The 19,237-nt window shown below is 38.4% G+C and overlaps 4 protein-coding genes across 7 annotated transcripts; 1 reads left to right on the top strand and 3 right to left on the bottom strand.

Annotated features, from left to right (window-relative positions):
• Window positions 1-442: 442 nt before the first annotated feature.
• LOC108990208 (putative uncharacterized protein DDB_G0270496) lies at window positions 443-5,547 on the bottom strand. Of its 4 annotated transcripts, none has more exons than XM_035690211.1 (15): window positions 5,481-5,547; window positions 5,153-5,384; window positions 4,726-4,926; window positions 4,496-4,620; window positions 4,176-4,248; window positions 3,930-4,004; window positions 3,729-3,839; window positions 3,522-3,564; window positions 3,028-3,124; window positions 2,348-2,450; window positions 2,169-2,264; window positions 1,984-2,016; window positions 1,311-1,410; window positions 797-881; window positions 443-691 (listed from the first exon to the last, which is right to left on the bottom strand). In XM_035690211.1, exons 3-15 carry the CDS (start codon window positions 4,813-4,815, stop codon window positions 565-567), a joined length of 1,158 nt encoding a protein of 385 aa, XP_035546104.1. In that variant the 5' UTR covers window positions 4,816-4,926; window positions 5,153-5,384; window positions 5,481-5,547; the 3' UTR covers window positions 443-564. The 4 variants fall into 4 exon arrangements, with proteins under 4 accessions (XP_035546104.1, XP_018819654.1, XP_018819646.1 ...); XM_018964109.2 differs by having other exon boundaries at window positions 4,726-4,825; XM_018964101.2 differs by having other exon boundaries at window positions 5,153-5,506.
• Window positions 5,548-7,870: 2,323 nt separating this feature from the next.
• Window positions 7,871-10,632, top strand: LOC108990234 (homeobox-leucine zipper protein ATHB-4-like). Its single transcript, XM_018964128.2, has 4 exons — window positions 7,871-8,272; window positions 8,678-8,985; window positions 9,139-9,218; window positions 9,927-10,632. Exons 1-4 carry the CDS (start codon window positions 8,071-8,073, stop codon window positions 10,225-10,227), a joined length of 891 nt encoding a protein of 296 aa, XP_018819673.1. The 5' UTR covers window positions 7,871-8,070; the 3' UTR covers window positions 10,228-10,632.
• A 1,745-nt stretch (window positions 10,633-12,377) lies between these two features.
• On the bottom strand, window positions 12,378-16,272 carry LOC118348501. Its single transcript, XM_035690336.1, has 4 exons — window positions 14,721-16,272; window positions 12,667-14,642; window positions 12,490-12,562; window positions 12,378-12,406 (listed from the first exon to the last, which is right to left on the bottom strand). Exons 1-4 carry the CDS (start codon window positions 16,270-16,272, stop codon window positions 12,378-12,380), a joined length of 3,630 nt encoding a protein of 1,209 aa, XP_035546229.1.
• Window positions 14,696-18,568, bottom strand: LOC118348509. Its single transcript, XM_035690365.1, has 2 exons — window positions 16,200-18,568; window positions 14,696-15,999 (listed from the first exon to the last, which is right to left on the bottom strand). Exon 1 carries the CDS (start codon window positions 18,207-18,209, stop codon window positions 16,629-16,631), a length of 1,581 nt encoding a protein of 526 aa, XP_035546258.1. The 5' UTR covers window positions 18,210-18,568; the 3' UTR covers window positions 14,696-15,999; window positions 16,200-16,628.
• Window positions 18,569-19,237: the final 669 nt, after the last annotated feature.

The following is a 19,237-nucleotide window of genomic DNA, read 5'->3' as shown; positions in this document are numbered from 1 at the left end:
TGGTACATAGAGAGGAGTAATGCTTAGAAATGGAGTGTGCAAGTGTATACAATCATTTAAAAAGAGGAAAATTTATTATTAAAAAATTAATTTTTTTAATGTAAATCATGCATTTACTCAATTTTTTTAAAATAATTACACAGCATTTATCCATTTCACAATTACAAATATCATTTATCAAAACAGAAACATCTTTTTTTGAGAATTAACCCGTCTACATGTGAATTCTACAAAAGTGATTTTACAAGCTAATGTTTTGGTCAGTTTTCTTTTGAATTGAATTTTCGAGATAATTTTTGGTTGAGCTAAAACTTGCTAAATCAACATATAACTTATCTTTTGTTAAATTTTTTTTTTTTTTTTTGCTCAAATGGAATAATTCTCTTTTAGTTTTGAAAAGCATCTATATAACATTTTTTTTCATTTGTTTGCACCAAAGAAAAAAATGGAAACCATACTCCAGATATAAAGGTTTATCTGATATTCGTTTAACTGATATTCGTTTTAACTGATATTATAAATTGGCAAGCCACTTTAAGGCTGCCTCACTTGTGCATGAGTACACTAGACTACAGAAGCTGGTTTTTGGGTTTTCAACCCAAACAAATTCTCAAATAATTTAGGTGCCATAGGAGGAAGATCCATGGACTGAGGAGCCATAAAATTGACAATCTTTTCATGAACATGGTACCTGCAAAATTATAGTGCATTTGAACAACAATTATGTTCGGATATGCATTAATTTTGGGAATTACATGGCAGCAACTCAAAGTAGTATCGTCTATGGATAAGTTACCTTATTTTACGACTCTTCGAGGCCTTCCGATCAACCATCTTTCTCTTCTTAGTTTGCGACCTTTTCAAAGCATAAAAGGCTGAGTCTGCATGTAATATTGAAGAGTCAAAATCAGGAGTCAATCACTGATTATCTAGCAAGTAATTGTCCTTTAAATAACTAACTATGAGACAGGTATGGAACCGATGCTCTCCAAGAAGCAAGTTCAATTTGAAAAAGTACAAAGCAACTTTTTAACAAAAAGAGGAGGTATCCATAAATTGTCGGTTGCAAGTCCACTTTCTTATCCAAAGCAGTGCTGTAACTGGAATGTCTAGCATGAAACATGGAATATAGAAATAATTTTTTCTTTCTTTTTTGGATTAAAAAAAACAAAACAAAACAGAAGAAACGGATATCACAATGCAAATAAGCAATCAAACTTCCATGGTATGTTCATAGCATAAAAAGTCATAAACTGGGTCCAAGTACAAAAACGTGGATATGCAAACTACAAGATGCCACAATATCTTACCAGATGATGTTGGGTCAATCATCTCAAAGAATTCCTTCAATAATTGCTGGTAAAATTCGGTGTCGTCTAGAAGTTCAGCGTCACCATCGGGCTGTACTTCCTAATCAAAGTAAAAGGATTTAATAAACATCAAATTGTCACTAGGAAAACAGAACTTCGGTATTCCTCTTATTAAAAAGATGTCATTTTATTTAGAGCAATGCTATTTTTTTCTTGGATTTGTCATTCTCTGCCACACCGACTGATGTGATGTATTTAAGTCATACAAAATACAGAATGAGAACTTTGTTTCTCTTTTATTTCTGTCATGCATGAATAAGAATGCAGCATATCTAATATTGGGGTCATCATTCACTAATGCTGGCAAAATTTTCAGCCATCCAGGATACAGGATGTCCATCAGCCAGTGCTTCTTGATCAAAGTAGAAAAATGTAAAACGGATTTGTGTGATGAGGTTGGAGGAGGTGGTCTCAGTACGTCCAAAAAAATAAATATGATTATGGTCCACGATGGGCCATTCCAGGCAATGAATGTAATTTGAGAATGGGCCATTTGCAATTTGTTAAATATACAAGCACACCAGAGAGATTTATGTCAACAGTATTTGGCACTTAAACTTCCACTTTCAGATGAGGTCCTAGAATTAACTCAACTACGTGAAAATTAGGTTACCTCTCTCTCAGAATTATCCTCCCTTCCAAGACCCTGCCATCAACATGTCAGGTATTAGAATATGAGCAGAAGAAGTATATGAATACCTTGTTCATTTAGTCTACATGTACGTGTGAGCCAAAATGTGGGTGCGTGTAAACATACATCACCTCTCAAGTCATATGAAAAAGAGAAGATTATCTTACACTCCCAAATATGCCGACTGTTGATTTCCTCAGTTGCATCTGCTTGATCATTCTACTTGGATCTCTCATATAGGCAGCAACTTGCTCACTAATATTCTGTTGCAAGAGAAGGATTGAGTTAGAAAATTGTTCATCTAACAGGGGGCAGTATGGCTGCCAGTCCACTCACGGGGCCTAACCTGGTTAAAAGCATGCAATTTGGCTTTCATGGCAGCAGCACCAGTTGTCACTTGTGTCTTCCTCTGCCATTTGTCTATTGATTTGTCTCTGAAGGAAGCTATCCTACAAGATACAAGCATGAATACACTCAAGTAACTTGAAACACCCAAGTTAAGAAATTAAACCCACGAGAAAGGTTTAATACATGCAAAGCTGACATTTGATATTTTTTTATAAGTAATGGTATATAAAAATACCTAGCTCAATAGGGAAAAGTGCTATATACTACACCCTCACCCAAATCCTATCCTACCACATTGATGTGACATTATTCATCAACCTTTAAATTAATGTTTAAAAAAATAGCCAAACAAATGGTTGATGGGTAATGACACATCAGCAAAATGTAATGGGAGTAGGACGAGAGCGTAGCATATAGCATAAATCATATCATAAACTACAATTTAATATATATGCAAAACTGAAATGCAATAAAGCATGCAAGGCAAGTTGTCAAAGCAAGAAAGATGTGTACTTAAGGTGGAATATTAGTATTACCAAAGCATATGAGTATTACATTACCAAGATTCACGTAAGGAAGTTTGAAGAACCTCCATAGCATTGACTAAATTAGATGGGATATTCAAAACACAGTATTTAACATGTGAGGGTTGGCAAGAGTAGGAGATGATCAAAGTACCTCATCTGCAGCTGAGAAACCCTTGACCAATCTTCATCCCCTTCAACACTAGAGTTCATAGCAGCTTCTGAGATCTTGGATGATCTTCCAAAATTACCTTTAAGAGAAGAGTTTTATGATAAGCAAGCCAAAACAATATTTTTATTGCATATAGATTATCAAACAATGAACCACAGATTTATCTTCAACACTAAAAACTCCAATAACATTACACTAGTTTAGTAACACAATCTATTGGTGTTTCTACAATCAGGTCATCATTTATCATTAGCTTTAAGTTGAAGAAAATTGCACAAGAGTACTAGAAATATCAGAACCCTAAAATAGGTTTAGGTAAAACGTTAATTCAAGATGCCTAACTTGAGAAAGGTTGAAATTATAACAACTAACACTTGGTAGATGATAAAGAATCTGGAAAATGGCAACAAATTGAATAAACAATGGGAGGTGTATAGATCATGGAATAGTAAAATAGAGGCAAAACTTGTCCATACCATCTGTGGGTTGAACAATAGAAGGATTTTTCTCAAGCAAAGCCTGTCGCAACAGAAATACAACAAGATGAATAGAGAAAATTGAGTGTCAATGCCTAATTTATATAGCGAAAACAAAACATTCACTGTTGAAAATATTCTTTGAAGGTAATTGAACAGGGTATCAAGAGACACAGTAGGCATAATGACTTTCCAGAACATTCATACCTCTTGTAACCCCAATAGAGAATCTAAAGTCTTCTTAGATGAGGTAATCAGGTTTGAATATGCTACATTGACATCCTCATCTGAATCACAGAATGAAGACCTAACTGGCTCCTGTAGCCAGCACATCATGTTTAGCCAGTATGTTTGGATATAACAAAGAGCCAGAGTCAAGGTAAACAAGAGTTAAGTTCCAAAAAAGACCTGGGGTAATCTATTTGAACTTGAGAACGCTTTCTGAAGTAAGAATCTGAATTCCAGAGTTTTGTCCCAGAGAACCTTCAGGGAAAAGGGGAAAGGAGAGATTGTCAATGCAGTGAAGAACATGCACATGTACGAAAAAAATTACATGGCAAGGGAATAAATATCATTTGCTGAATCCATAGAATCCGTATAACCTATTTTATGGCTTTAGCAATAGAATTCCGAGTATAAAAACAGCACCCACACCTTTTGGTTCTTCACTGCCTGACCCTTGAGAAGATCTTCATCCTTGTGACGCTTCATATCCTTTAGAATATCTCTGAATGAAAATCAAAACTTAAAAAATGATACAATAGCATATATGCAAGGACAGGTATGTCCTCAAGTGCCTATGTACTTATAATTTGTGTGAAATTGATCCTCTCCGCGTCACCAATATTCTGGAAAAGTTGTCCGATAAATCAAAGAATAAATCAAACTCGCATTCAGCAGCCCAGAACAATGTTTCTACGCTGGTAAAGAAATCAAGTGCACAACCCCATACGGAAAACAAAAAAGAGTCTTACAGCTCCTGGCGCTGAAGAGCCTTGTACTCTTTGTCAAGCTCTTCCATCTCCGCATCTCTACCAATACCTTCCCCTCCATCTTCCTCTCCATCTTCGTCGTCGTCGTCGTCTTCTTCTTCTTCATGCTAAAAGGAGTAACAAGACCCATAAATAGAGCATAACCCCCCCGCCCCCCAAAAAAAATAAAAACATAACAAAGGCCCAGCCATTGTTAAAAAATATTTGCTCACAGTTGAGTCCTCGCTATCCATGCCATCATCGTAATCTTCGAAATCACTGTCGCTGTCTTGAACTTTCTTCAACCGCTTCGAAGGTCCCATCTTGAAGACTCTAACAAATTCAAAGATCCAAATATATGTTACACTCCAAGACCACCGTCGAAGGGGGTTACCAGGGCACTGCCAGAGATGGCTTTGAACAAATTCCAATTCCTGCACTCGAAGACGAATCCCGATGTAAAGCTAGGGTTTTGATGGCAAAATCTCCAGAGAAAGGGGAAAGTCAAAGAAAAACCAAAACTCGCGATGCGAGGGGTCCAAACTCTGAGGGATTCGGGATTCGGTTTCGAGTGTATTGGAAATTCTACACAGAGAGAGAGAGAGAGAGAGAGAGAGAGAGAGATGCGAAGCGAGGAAAGGAGAGGAGAGGAGAGTTTACCGTTCGGGCTTCACTTGTGCGAAAGGCAGAGACTGTTCGGGCTTCACAGAGAGAGGTGTTCTCCCTTATGCAAAATCAATACAATAACCAATTTCTCTCCTCTCTCTCTCTTCTCTCCCTTTCTGGAGGTACTCACCCTCGAAGTGAGCCTGGCATTTCTTCCATATACAGCCGTGTAACAATATATGTATAGATCAAAACACTTCCTCTCAGACAATGTTCCGTAATTCGACTGCAAAAGGAAGTTTTCCCTAATTTGAATATCAAAACCAAACTAAAAAAAAAAAAAAAAAAGTAACCTTGTAAGAAGAAGAAGATGAAAGTAAACCTCGTTTAGCTCAGACTAGGGCATTTGGAGAAAAACCCTAGCTCTCTTTCTGTATGACGAAGTTGAGGATAGTAGTTTGGGCTGGGCTTGATCATAGTTTGGGCTCATTGTCATCTCATCCATGATACGAAAGACGAAAGAAAATATATAGCCCAACTCGGTCCTTCCCAATCCATTGCCCATTAAAATATGAATGCTTTGGGGTTAAAATCTCTGTTAAATATTTCATATATTATTGAAAAATAATTTTAAAACATTAATTTGACTTTTTATTTAAAAAAAAAAAAATCAATTCTCCGACTATTGAGACGCATGGTAATAAGATATAAATAAAAATTATATAAATTAAATTATATATCCCAACTCTTGAAATATAAGTGCTTCATGACCTATTTTTATAGGAACTTCCTGTATATTTATATTTTGATAAGTATTGCATAAATTAATATGACTTTTTATGATATATTAAGCCTATATTATAATATAAATAATTTTATAATTTAACATATCATATTACAAGTCAATTTATAAATTTATTTATGAGAAATACTAAGGAGCTCGTTTTGGACTCTCGTTTGATTTGCCCAATTATTTTATTTCTAGGTTTTTTTTTTACTTAGTTAAGAAAATATTATTTAATAATATTGTAAATTTGTAATTTTTTAAAAAATGTTTAAAAATATTGTTTATTAAAAATATTTAATAAATAGTGATTTTTTGTTTCTTTTCACACTATTTTTTAAATATTTAAAAAAATAAAAAAATCATAATATTATTAAATAATATTTTTTTTAATTACTAAATTAAAAAATTTTAAAAAATAATCAAATAAATCAAACGGATTTAACATTTTTCTTTATTTATATAAATTTCTGATGTCGTTAGAGCATTTTGCTTATATTTTATTACCATGAACGTAATGAGCGCGTGTTGCAACTTGCAAGCTCAAATATGAGCACTTGAGAAGGACGGAAGCTCAATCTTGATTGAAGCATGGAATCCCGAAAGTTTGTGTGAGATGGAGAGAGTATCCAATGATTGTAGAGAAGTGCGTGGTCGGTCGAGCCGAAACAATGTGACACGCACGAATACAATCATGGGACCACGTGGCCAAAAGTAAACATGCTAGTGCACGTGAACCCTTGCATGTTCCCCACGTGACCTCCACTCTTCCTTGTCCCCACAAATCTCTTCCCATCCAACTCAAAATTAAACAAATAATTAATTTTATTTCGGCTAATTGAACCAAATTACGTCTAATTACTACTTGATTACCAATTAAATTGCATCTTTGTTTCTTTCAACGTAAATAATTTCATCCTCAGAAAATTTTAAGTGGATAATAAATAATTGAGCTTCGAAGTCAATCTAATATAAAAGGAGACCTAAAAAAAAATCTACTTATTTTTGCTGATCTCACTTTTTTTTTCTTTTAGAAAGAAAACATATTTATGGTTCGAATTGAAGATTTATGTTAAAATATTATGTGAAATCACTACTCATTTCAAAAATTTAGGCTGAAGAGAAAAAATATATATATGACTCGTTTAGACATTTATAATATATCATAATGTCTGTAGATGTTAATAAAATAGTTTATAAATAGTAGTGAAATAGTTTGAGTTAAAATGTTTTATTAGATTTTAAAAAATGAGAGAATAAGTTGAATAAAAATATTATAAAGTTAAAAAATTATTTGAATATAATTTTTATTTTAAAATTTAAAAAATTTATATTATTTTTTATATTTGGATAATGATTAATTAATTATTAAATGAAATAATTTAAAATTTAAAACTGAAAAATATTTTATATAGAATAATACTTGAGAATAAAATATTTGAAAATATACGAGATTACCTCAAATTTTAATCTAATTTTTAATTATTTGTATTATATTTTATTATTATTCTTAACATTATTTAATTAATACTACTTAAAATATTTATACAAATAAAAGTAAATATTATATAAGATTTATTTATTTTTAATTGAGATTTTGGAATATTTTCGAGCTTTCAGGGTTTAATCATCTAGATGATAGAAAGCGCGTGAAGCTACGAGAGCGGAGACCCATTTGAAGTTTGTAGTCAATGGTCAACGAGCGACAAAGCCGCTTTCTAACAGATAGTGGTAATAAAAGCTGAGACAACGACACTTCGCAGAACTCTCTATCTCTCTATATTTTTAACCACAGTTAAATTTAGCATCAACCATGATTAAATCCAGCAGGCTATGGCTAATAGCAAAGCCAATTACTAACTCATTACTTTTGGCAAAGCCAATTATATTTTCGTTGTGCCAATGGCCTATCTGACACGAATCATCATTAAATCTATGCCCTTTATGCGTCTCTCTGTCCCCCTATATATATATATATAGTCCCATCCATTATTCCCACTGCAACAGCAGAAGGGGGGAGAGAGAGGCTGTAGACATCACACCACCCTGCCAAAGTTTCATAATTTTCCTACCCTTCTTTTCGGTTTTGCTTTCTCAGAATCCAAACGCTACGCCTGTTATTTACTGGAAGAAAACAGAGCAGCTTGGTGGGTTTTGTTAGAGAGAGAGAGAGTTGGACGTTGTTTTGATGGGAGAAATTAGAGAGAAAACGGGTGAGAAAGACGATGGGTTGGGGTTAGGTTTGGGGTTGGGATTAGGTTTGAGTTTGGGTTTGGGCTTCTTAGGGTGTGATGGGAATCGGAGTTCTGTGAAAGTGAGTCCCATGCACAATCCTTCACAGTTCGTGCAGAAACACAAGGGTTCTTGGAATGAGATGTTTCAGTTACCTGGTAAGCTATGGAATTTCATTTTATTTTTCTCTCTATTTTAGTTTATATGATCTTTTTTTTTTCCTCATTTTTGAACTTAAGAATCTGATAGATTTCAAGACTAATGTTGGTATTAATAGATTGTCTTTTATCTTCTTCTGAATGTATTCATTTGTTAGAAGAATAATACAATTTTTTTCCCAATAACTGTTGCATTTTTGCTTTTTCTGGGCTTTTGGTCGTTTTTATTTAGCAGCCGCGATAGTATATCCCAATAAAGATAGAAGCTTTCAACCTCAGATCCGCAATATTTGCTAGCCATTACAGAACATGCCTTTATTTTTTGTACGAGGATTTTTAGAAGTAATTATTAGAAAATTTTATCGAAAATATTTCTTCGAAATTCACGTAGAAACTCGTTCGCAGATCGAAACCCAGATGCGAGGTCGACGTTCCTGGGTGGAGTGGACGTGAACCAGTTGCCATCGATGGCGGACTGTGAGGATGAAAATGGGGTTTCTTCACCGAACAGTACGATATCGAGCATCAGCGGAAAGAGGAGCGAGAGATCAGAGCCAAACGGAGAAGAAAACGAGGCTGAGAGGGATTCGTGCTCTCGCGAGAGCGACGAGGAAGATGGCGGCGGCGACCCGTCAAGAAAGAAACTCAGGCTGTCAAAGGAGCAGTCTTTGGTTCTGGAGGAGACCTTCAAAGAGCACAATACCTTGAATCCGGTTAGTGGCCAATACTCTTTTTTTTTTTTCTTTTTTTTTTTTTTTAATTGTGTGCAAAGAATGAGAGGGGGTTGCAATTTGGTAAATTTTTGGTGATACGAGGGGGAAATTCTGAACATGGATTTTCTTGGTGTGGATCTGACGTGGTTTCAGAAGCAAAAGCTGGGTTTGGCAAAGCAGCTGAATCTGAGCCCCAGACAAGTGGAGGTGTGGTTTCAGAACAGGAGGGCAAGGTGAGATATTTCTCCCCTGAAGTAGGGGTATTTTTGTCGTTTCATATATAAGGGTGGAATGGTCTTTTCACGTAATGATGTTGTAACATTACTATCTCCTGCTTCTATGATTTACAATTTTACATCAACATTTTTGCTGCTTTCAAAGACAACGTGGATAGCTGCCAAGGCATAATTAAAAGTTTGAAAAGTTTTAAATATGAAAAATTCTAAATATAAGCCTCACACTCTGCACACCAACTTAAAAATATGTCATTTTACTTTTTTAACTACGTAATAAAAATGATTCCAAATATGCTTGTAAGTAAAATAAGATAAAAAGGTAAATGACATGTTTTTAAGTGGTTGTGTAGGAGGTGAGGCTTATGGGTAGTACTGTTCTTTAAATATATATATATATATATGATAGAGATGAAAGAATTTAAAATAATTTATATGAAAAATTCTTCTCCCATTATTCACTAACCCACACCTCACCCTATGAAAAAAGAAACTATCAGTGTGGAGTGTGGGAGTGAATAGTGGCCGATGCATAGCATTTCTTTAATTTATATATTTTATACAATTTGGATTTTTCCGAACTTTTTGTCCAAATTTTACCGTTGGTAGCAGCAATGAATGTAACTTGGGTAGAATTAATGGTGGATTTGGCTGATGTCTCACATGTTTTTTGTTTTATTTTGTTGGGTGCAATTCATTTGCATGCAGGACCAAATTGAAGCAAACAGAGATGGATTACGAGTACTTGAAGAGGTGTTGTGAGAATCTAACGGAGGAGAACAGGCGGCTTCAGAAGGAGGTGCAGGAGCTTAGAGCACTGAAACTCTCCCCGCAGTTTTACATGCACATGAACCCTCCCACCACCCTCACCATGTGCCCTTCATGTGAGCGTGTGGCCCCCTCCACGGCTGCCCCGATTGGCCGGACCCGTCGCCTGGTGGTTCCCAATGACGTCCAACGGCCCCCGTGGCCAACATTACCGTATGATGCACCCGCTTCACGATCGTGATTCCTTACTTGAGTAAAGGGCATTGTGGTGAAGCTAAGGAATCGATGCAAGGGCAGTGAATTACTATTAGGATATGATCTGGTCAACTCATCAAGAATTGGGCATGTGAACATATCCAATTTTGTCAAGTCAAGATATAGAGCAAAAAGAAAAGATTCCAAAAGGTGGGCAAAGATAAGATAAGAGAAATTTTTGGTCATGCATGTGTCAAGTGGGATGACAACTCCCACCCCATGGAAGATGATCAAGGTGCTAGAATGATTTTAGTGGCAACAATGAGATTCTGAAACGTTATTTTTTCTTTTCTTTTTAATTATTATTGTCACTTGATTATATATGAAGATTTATACGAGGATAATATAATTCTCTCTCAAATGTTTTTAGAAATGTCACTAAAAAATTAATTATTTGTTTTGTGGAGTTATTATATTCTCAAGCCAATTATTAGAGTGTATCATTTACATCACTTAAATGGTAAGATTTGATTCGTAAGATTCATATTTTTAAAATTTATATTTCAAATTAAATTATGTCATTTAAATTAGATCATATCATCTATCGTGGTGAGATAATCTAATCTCAATGAGATGATTATCTACATAGAAGTATAGAATAATATGGGACATTGAGAAGAAAAGAAAAATGGGGCATTTACCACTCTAGCTAATTCCTTAAGCATTGATTTGAGAGCATCAGAATCTAACTGTTCTGGTTTCCACCATAAGTGGCAACTTCTCTAACAGGGATAAAAGTTGATCGGTCATGTTTATAATGGACTCTATCATAGAATGGGAGCTTCCTTTTTATTCCCTCACAAACCAGAATGTAATCTGTACAGCATACAGATTTTTTTTCTTCCAACACTTGTGCTTACATTTATTAGAACGTAATCGGTACGATCAGTATTTGACTCGGTATGAAACACATACCTTCCTTATACTGGTCACTATCCCGGCACGGTAAATACCGGCCGGTACGGTATTTAGAACTCTGATCTATATCTTCAATCTAATAACTGTTCATATTTCTCATGTCTGCATACCATTAACAACTCCTGTATCACAACTTCAAGGCTAATCAATTCAAATCAACAACCAATATTAGAATTTATTTCAGTTGGCGGCTACATTCCTTTTCATATATTAAAAATCATTTATCTACTGCTTTGGGTGCGGGCAGTGGGGAAGATTACAGATGAGTCGGTGCTTGTAAATTAGTCACTGATCTTCCCGTGGGAAGAACAATTCCACTTTCTCTAGGTGTGCCTCTACAAAGAATTAATTGCACCAGCAGCTACTCTCACAACACAAGCCCTTGATCATCAACTGCTATGCAATGATAAGCTGCATTCAACTTCTGAGTTCTGAACATAATTTTGAGGTCTACTCGTTGTCATCACAGATCTACCAACTTCTACTTTTGGTATCATTGATATTTCCCAATCTCCATACACCGAGCATAGGTGAAGCTCTGTGAATAGAGGCAATTGAACATTGCAAAGCAACCAATGGAGCGCGCACGTTTGATCGATCGTTGAGTGAGGGTGAAAACTTTCATGCAAGCTCAGATGAATGTGATGTGACTGCCTCTCTCAGTGATGCTGGACCATATTCTGATGAGGTTGACAAGAAAGCCGATGAACTTATTCATGCCAAGTTTAGAGAGCAGATTATGCTTCAGAAAACCGCATCAATTCTATATTGATTTCCAACAAGAGGGATTTGAAGTTCACGATTCATCGCATATATCTTCATTTCATCCCGGCTCTGATCCATTTATGCCTTTTCTGTCCTCCATACTCTTCATTTTCTCATTATGCTGCATATATTATATATATATATATATATATATATGTATAATGGAGAGCAAATAAAAAATAAAATATAATCAAGAAGTCTAACAGAAGTTTATAATTAAATGCTATTCTTTTTTTTTTTTTTTTTTTTTTTTTTTTTTTTTTTTTTTTTTTTTTTTTTTAAAAAGAGGACGGAGCCCCAATTTTATTGATTGCCCTTACTTTTGGCGGAGGAAAACCGTGGTTATAATCACGACACCTGGGAGGTACAAAAACCTAAATCTAGAAAAAGAGTACCCAAGCATCAAAACAAGTGTAACTATATAGGGTACAAGCCTAAAGAAATATATATAACCTACTTCCGAGAAAGCCAAAGAGGGAAACCTGCAAAAAACCAAGAAAACAAGAACAAAGAGACGCAAATACCAAGATATCAAAATTAGACAAGCAAAAAACACAAAACAAACCTGGCAAGAGGCTCATGATATCCTCAGGTAGGGCATACCCAATTTGTCCATGCGGAGAAGACCCCTTAACAGGCTAGGCAACATGTGAATATCAGACCAATCAGAGTTCAAACCTTCAGCCCCACACTTAGCTAGAAAGTCAGCCACGACATTGCCTTCACGAAAAATGTGTGTTACTGTATACTCCAGGCTATTAAGATGTCCTTGTAAATCTTCCCAAAAGTCTTCTAAATACCAAATGGGGCACTTATTCTTAACAATCCAATTGACCACCAGTTGGGAGTCAGTCTCTATTTGAACACGATAAAATCCAAGCGCGTGACATCTGCGAACACCTTCCAATAAGCTGCTGAGTTCTGCAAAATTATTGGTACCTAAACCCAATGGAACAGAGTAAGCCAGAAGTAATCTACCATCCTCATCCCGAATAACACCCCCAGCACCAGAGGTTCCAGGGTTCCCGAAACTACTTCCATCGGTATTGAGTTTTACCCAGCCCCGAGGGGGCCGGTGCCATTTTACCACCCGGACCCTCTTGGGCTTAGGGAACAAGACTGGAATTTCCAGTCTATGCAAAATATTCATGTCCTGGGCGGAAAGAGAACTCACTTTCATGATCTGGTCCATGATGCGCTGGAGCCAAATTTTAATAGCGTGCCAAACCGACTCTTTTGAGTGAGCCTTATCTTCATATCGGGCTTTACAGCGCCTCTCCCAAAGTTTCCAGGAAATAATGGAGGGCAGAAGGCCAAATATGGTTCTAACCTGTGAAGACTTACCCGCACGACGAAACCAAAAATTAGTTTGATCCTTCCAAGTGTAGAAAGGGGCCATATGAACCCCTAGATGAGTGGCCGCTAGACGCCAAATGTGTCTAGCGAAATCTCCCGTGCAGAGCACATGGTTCAGGTCCTCAGTATGACCCTTTTGACAGCAATTACATTTAGAGGCCATTGAAACACCCACCATACTAATATTCTTGTCAACACTGAGGCAGTTATTAGTAGCCTTCCACATCATGATAGAAATCTTCTTGGGAAGATTAGTATGCCATATCCACTGAGCCCAGGGTAAAGGGGGCGCCCGAACCCTTATACAGTCCCAGGCACTCTTAGTAGTAAAATTGCCTTCATTATCCTTCAACCAAACAAGCACATCTTCACCCTCCTTCTGTCTAGCAAAAAACTCATACAGATCATTGGCTTTCTGATGGCCCACTAATCTGTTCAGAAGAGAAATATCCCACTCATTCTCAATACGGCACTCATTTATCTTAATCAAAGGTTGTTCAGTCACAGGAAATTGAGCATAGAGAGGGCCTTCGTTGTCCCAATTGTCATACCAAAAGGAGATATTACCTTCCTTCACAATCCATTTGGAGCTATTCATCACCTCCGGAATACTACGGGCAATAGATTTCCAAAAGCGGGTCCCTTTAGTAGGCTCAAGGAGGGATAAGTGATTTCCTTTAACATATTTACCTCTAAAAAATTCCGCCCAAAGAGAGTTGCCCTTAATAAGATTCCAGGCAAGTTTCATGTGTAAGGCTCTCTGAACATCCCCAAAGTCCCTAATACCCAAACCACCTTCGTCCGTAGGCGTACATATGTGTTTCCAAGAAATCCATTTCCTCCTACTCTTGCCTCCCGATTCAACCCAAAAGAAAGAGCTTATGAGTTTATTCAGGCTACGTATCACCACTTTAGGGACATCTAAAACCGCCAGCAGGTGGGTGGCCATGCTAGATAAAACATGACGCAGCAGAATAGTTCTACCACCAGCAGAGAGAATCTTCATCTTCCATCCTGCAATCTTCTTGTTCACTTTGCCCAGTAAGTCGCCAAAATCGCAAGCCTTTAGCCTACCATCCACAATAGGCACCCCCAGGTACTTAAAAGGAAAAGAACCCTCGGTAAACCCAGTAGAGCAGAGAAGAGCATGTTTCCTAGAGACAGAAATTTTCTTAGAGAAAAAAATAGCACTCTTCTCTTTACTGAGCACTTGACCAGTCCACTCCTCATATTTGTTCAAAACTTCCATCAAAGCTCTCATACTTCTTTTTCCACCATTTGCAAAGATAACTATATCATCTGCATACATAAGGTGAGAGATAATCGGGGTCCCTCTAGCTTGAACAAATTGACCAATTTTACCTGTCTCAAAGGAATTCTTAAGGAGACGAGAGAACACCTCTTACATTATTATGAAAAGGTAAGGCGATAAGGGGTCACCTTGCCTTAGGCCTCGCTTTCCCTTAAAGAAACCCATGGGGGTCCCATTCATCATGACAGAGTACCACGGTGAGGATATACAAGAGTTAATCAGGTCACAAACATTAGGAGAGAACCCAAAGCTAAACAGAACATGTAATAAAAAATTCCAGTCTACTCGATCATAAGCCTTAGACATGTCAAGCTTAACCAGAACATTGCCCCCAATGGATTTCCTATGAATAGAGTGGACCATTTCCTGAGTTAAGCTGATATTCTCAAAGATACTGCGGCCTGGAATAAAAGCCCCTTGCTCCTTCGATATCATTCTAGGGAGCAAACTAGTCATACGAGCCACAATGATTTTTGAACAAATTTTGTAGACCACGGAGCAAAGGCTAATGGGCCGAAATTTATCAAAGCCAGAGGGCTTATCCACCTTCGGAATTAGCACAATATAAGATGCAGTGAAATTTTTTGGGAGCATATGGCTATGAAAAAATTCAACAATGGCTGAAAGGAGATCATCTTTAACCAAGTCCCAACAAACTCTGAAAAAACCTGATCCAAAACCATCTGGCCCTGGGCTACTATCAATGGGAATAGAGAATAGAGCATCCTTTACTTCCTCTATGGAAGGATCTCTACCAATAGTCAAGTTATCCTCATTAGTAATAATGGGAGAGATCAAGTCACTCAAATTCGGAAGAACACGAGAACTACTCTGACCCAGAAATTCCTGAAAATGATCAACAGCAGCTGTATGAATGTCAAGAGGGGACTGTAAGACCCTACCATCTGACATACTCATCTCCTGAACTCTTTTATGCAGTTTGGCCTTTAAGAAAGCATGAAAGAATTTAGAGTTCTGGTCCCCATCTTTCAACCAGTTTTTCTTTGCCATATGAGCAAGCCTAGTGTCCTCTCTACCCAACCAAGTTGAAAGTTCCAACTTGGATGCTAATAGGTCAGAGTCGTCCTCGGCATTAAAAGAGACTTGAAGACGGCTTTCCAGATAATCAATACGAGCCTCTAGACCCTTGATTATGATGTTAGTCCTACCAAAAACACTCTTATTCCACTCTTTTAAAGCCACCTTAACCCTTTTTAATTTAGAGGAAAGGTTGATTAAACCGTGCCCTAGGCCCTCACGTTTCCACACTCCATCCACAAAACTATAGAAATCCAAATGATCAGTCCACATATATTGAAAGCGGAAAGGACTAGGACCATACCTGAATAAGTTCTCCCCCATTTGAATAACCAACGGGGAGTGATCCGAAGTAGAGCGCGCCAAAACCTGGTAAGACACATTAGGAAAAGAATTAAGAAAATTAGTATCAATAAAACATCTGTCTAACCTGGCCCAACTGCGCGCTTGACCCCCTTGACCATTGCACCAGGTCATATTCGGGCCTTTGGAGCACATCTCTAAAAGACCACAGGTTTGAATGCACTGGTTGAATTCTTCCATGGCTACAAAAGGACGAGGACGCCCACCTCTTCTTTCTGATTCGTCCTTAATGATATTAAAGTCCCCACAGAGAACCCAAGGAATTCTGGCAGTCCCCATATTTTCCAAATCCGCCCAAAGCTCTCTTCTATCATTACGGTTGCACTTTGCATATATAATAGATAGTAGAAACGTATGACCATTCTCCTCTACTTTCACAGTAATAAACTGATTAGACCCCGCCACCCACTGTATCGAAACCAGTGAATTCCACATCAACCAAATTTTACCACCATGCACCTCATTTGTGACAAAACAATTGCAACTAAATCTTCCTAAGAATGACGGGATTCTATCCTCTAACAAAAAGGGCTCAGCTAAAGCTATGATATTAGGGCTAAATTGCTTAATAATTTTCCTCAACCTCCTATAAGAAGTGCCTACTCCTCTAATATTCCAAAAAATAATAGGACTGATCATAATTTAAATTTGGAAGGACGAATTACCACTCTGGTAGCGCCCCTTTTCTGGCCTGTTTTTCTGGGGTTGTTGGAGCCCTCAGAGTCTGTGCAGTATTCCTTGCGCATATCATCCTTGATTTTGTCTCTCTCACTCTCGTGATCAGAATGGGAAAATAGTATCTCATCCCTTCTTTCCTCTTCATGCGCAACCATAAACGTCTCATTAACACTGACTGCTAAGGATCTTGCCTTTTTCTTCTTCGATTTCCTCTTTAGGCTTATCAGAGGATTCTCCCATTCTTCGCCCGACTCAGTGACTTCGCTCACAACTGGATTAATGGCTTCTGTGCTAACCTCTTGTGGGTCTGGTAGGGGATATGTAGATTTAACGATTTGCAGGCTCTCTTGCTCAATTAAAACTTTCCCTATGTCCTCAACAACTTGCTCTTCTATTGATTGTGTGGAGGGGGCAGGAAACTTCTCTGGTAGATCATCATTCAATTGGACCACAACGCTGTCCTGACCTTGATCTGTAGCTACAGTGTGCCCTGTTGTTCCACTACACTCCTGGTTATTAACTCTATTCGCCCCTTTAAGCTCGCTACTTTCTTCTTCTTCTTCTTCTTCTACTTCATGCAGGTTGTGTGTGGCATGCTGCACTTTTTCTTGTTCGCCTCCCTTCTCCTGAAAAACTAGTTGGCCCCCTGTTCCATTGTCTGTATTATTCTCATTTTTCGAAGACCCTCCTGCTTCATTCTCATCCATCTGATTTTTCCCAACTTCTAGTTCTGTCTTGGATTCTGCTGAAGATCCTTTCTTGACCCAGACTTGGTTCCCAGTCCCTTTCTTGGTATGGTCTTTACCAATGCGGCATGTCTTAGAATTATGGCCCTGTTGGTGGCAATTGCAGCAGTAAGCAGGTAATGTTTCATAGACCACTTCTTGTCTCCTGCTGTGAGGTAGTCCTGGACATCCAAGCCAGAAGTGAGTAATTGGATCTCGGGAGGCATCGACCTCTAAACAAATCCTTGCTCCATCAGTTCTTGTAGCGCATGTGGTCGGGTTGTCTCTCCGAATGAACTTTCCAATCGGCGCCGTTATCATTTTTAATACCGAAGCATGGTAAAAGTGCGGGGGGAGTCCAGGCAAGAAAACCCACACAGGCACGCATGGTGACTCATATTCCTCTGTGTAATCTGGAGACCATGCAAAAGGCCTATAGCAGACGCCATTGATCTCACATGACTCTCTGGACAGAGCTTTGTTAAAATCCTCTTCTTTCGACATCCTGATGAACACATTTCTAGAATTTTGCATTGCCGAGACTACAGGACAGCAGGATAAACCCCATCGACTACGGATGAAAGACCTTATAGAGTCAAGTGAGGGTCTCTGACGGAGGAACTTCAGAACAATGGAAAATCGAAATGGCCTTGCAGTGGCCTCTGTTTCCTCTGCAGAGAAAATAAAGCATATTTCCCCTTCTATTATCTTCGGTGGCCTAAGCACAACCTCCACTTCAGGCAATGGTTGAGGTGCTGCGAAGACATCAGCAAAGGTGCGGCGACCTGCCACCGGTGGCTCTACGTCCGCCATGTAGCCCCTCCCACGAACGGTTCCAGCACGAGCAGTTCCTTGCACGAGCAGTGGCTTGCTGTTCAGTCACTGGCCATAGCCCGGAGTTTAGAGCCGATCAGCGTGCCAGAGGACCCTCGGCGAGGGCGCCTGAGCCCGGCGAGGCGGTCTGAAGCGGCGGTGCGCAGCCACGCGCCGGACAGAGATCGGTGAGGGAGAACTGTGATCGGATTGGGGGGGTGGTCAACGCGCCGGAAGACCCACGGCGGGGTCGCCTAAGCCGGGCGAGTCTTTCTGTGTCGGCGGTGAGCCGCCACTCGCCGGACAGGGGCGGCGATCGGGATACTCTCTCCTCAACGGTTCCTCTCTCCTCAACGGGCGTAACGTACTGGGGGGAGGCTGATCAAAGCGCCGGAAGACCCACGGAGGGGTCGCCTGAGCCGGGCGAGTCTTTCTGTGCCGGCGGTGAGCCGCCACTCGCCGGACAGGGGCGGCGATCGGGAGTCTCTCTCCTCAACGGATCCTCTCTCCTAGATATATTATTCAAAGGAATCAAAGCACTACTGCAGGAACACGTTTAGGCCATAGGAAGCATACATCCAAAGTCCAAATTAACAGCCCCATTGGACTCCTTAAATGCTAGCCAAGTCTAAATTTTGATTAAGTTTTTTCAAAATTTGCTGTATTGAAAAAGTTAAGTTTGGTGAGTTACTGCTCACTAACCAAAAGATTTTTTTATTCATATTTTCTCTCTCTTCTCCCGCGTCTGCTTCACTCCTTCATAATTGTCCTTGTGATTAAAGGCAAGAAATTTGCAATCAACTTTATGTTTTGCATGGTCTATTTGCAATCGTGTCGTTATGATCAAATTTGCAACCAACTTACATCAGCTAACGTCGTTATAAAGAAATTCTCAACAGGTTGGTTATATATGAACAATTTGGCTCAGGTAGTAGAGGGACAAATTATGGTTCAGGTAGTTGGAAAATAATAATTTTAAGTAAAAAATAAATTATTAATTAATATATAAAATATATTTGTAAAATATT

Source organism: Juglans regia, chromosome 5 (genome assembly GCF_001411555.2).
Source record: "Juglans regia cultivar Chandler chromosome 5, Walnut 2.0, whole genome shotgun sequence".
NCBI lineage: Eukaryota > Viridiplantae > Streptophyta > Magnoliopsida > Fagales > Juglandaceae > Juglans > Juglans regia.
Note: the sequence above shows the minus strand (reverse complement) of the source record. Positions and strands in the feature narration are given on the sequence as shown.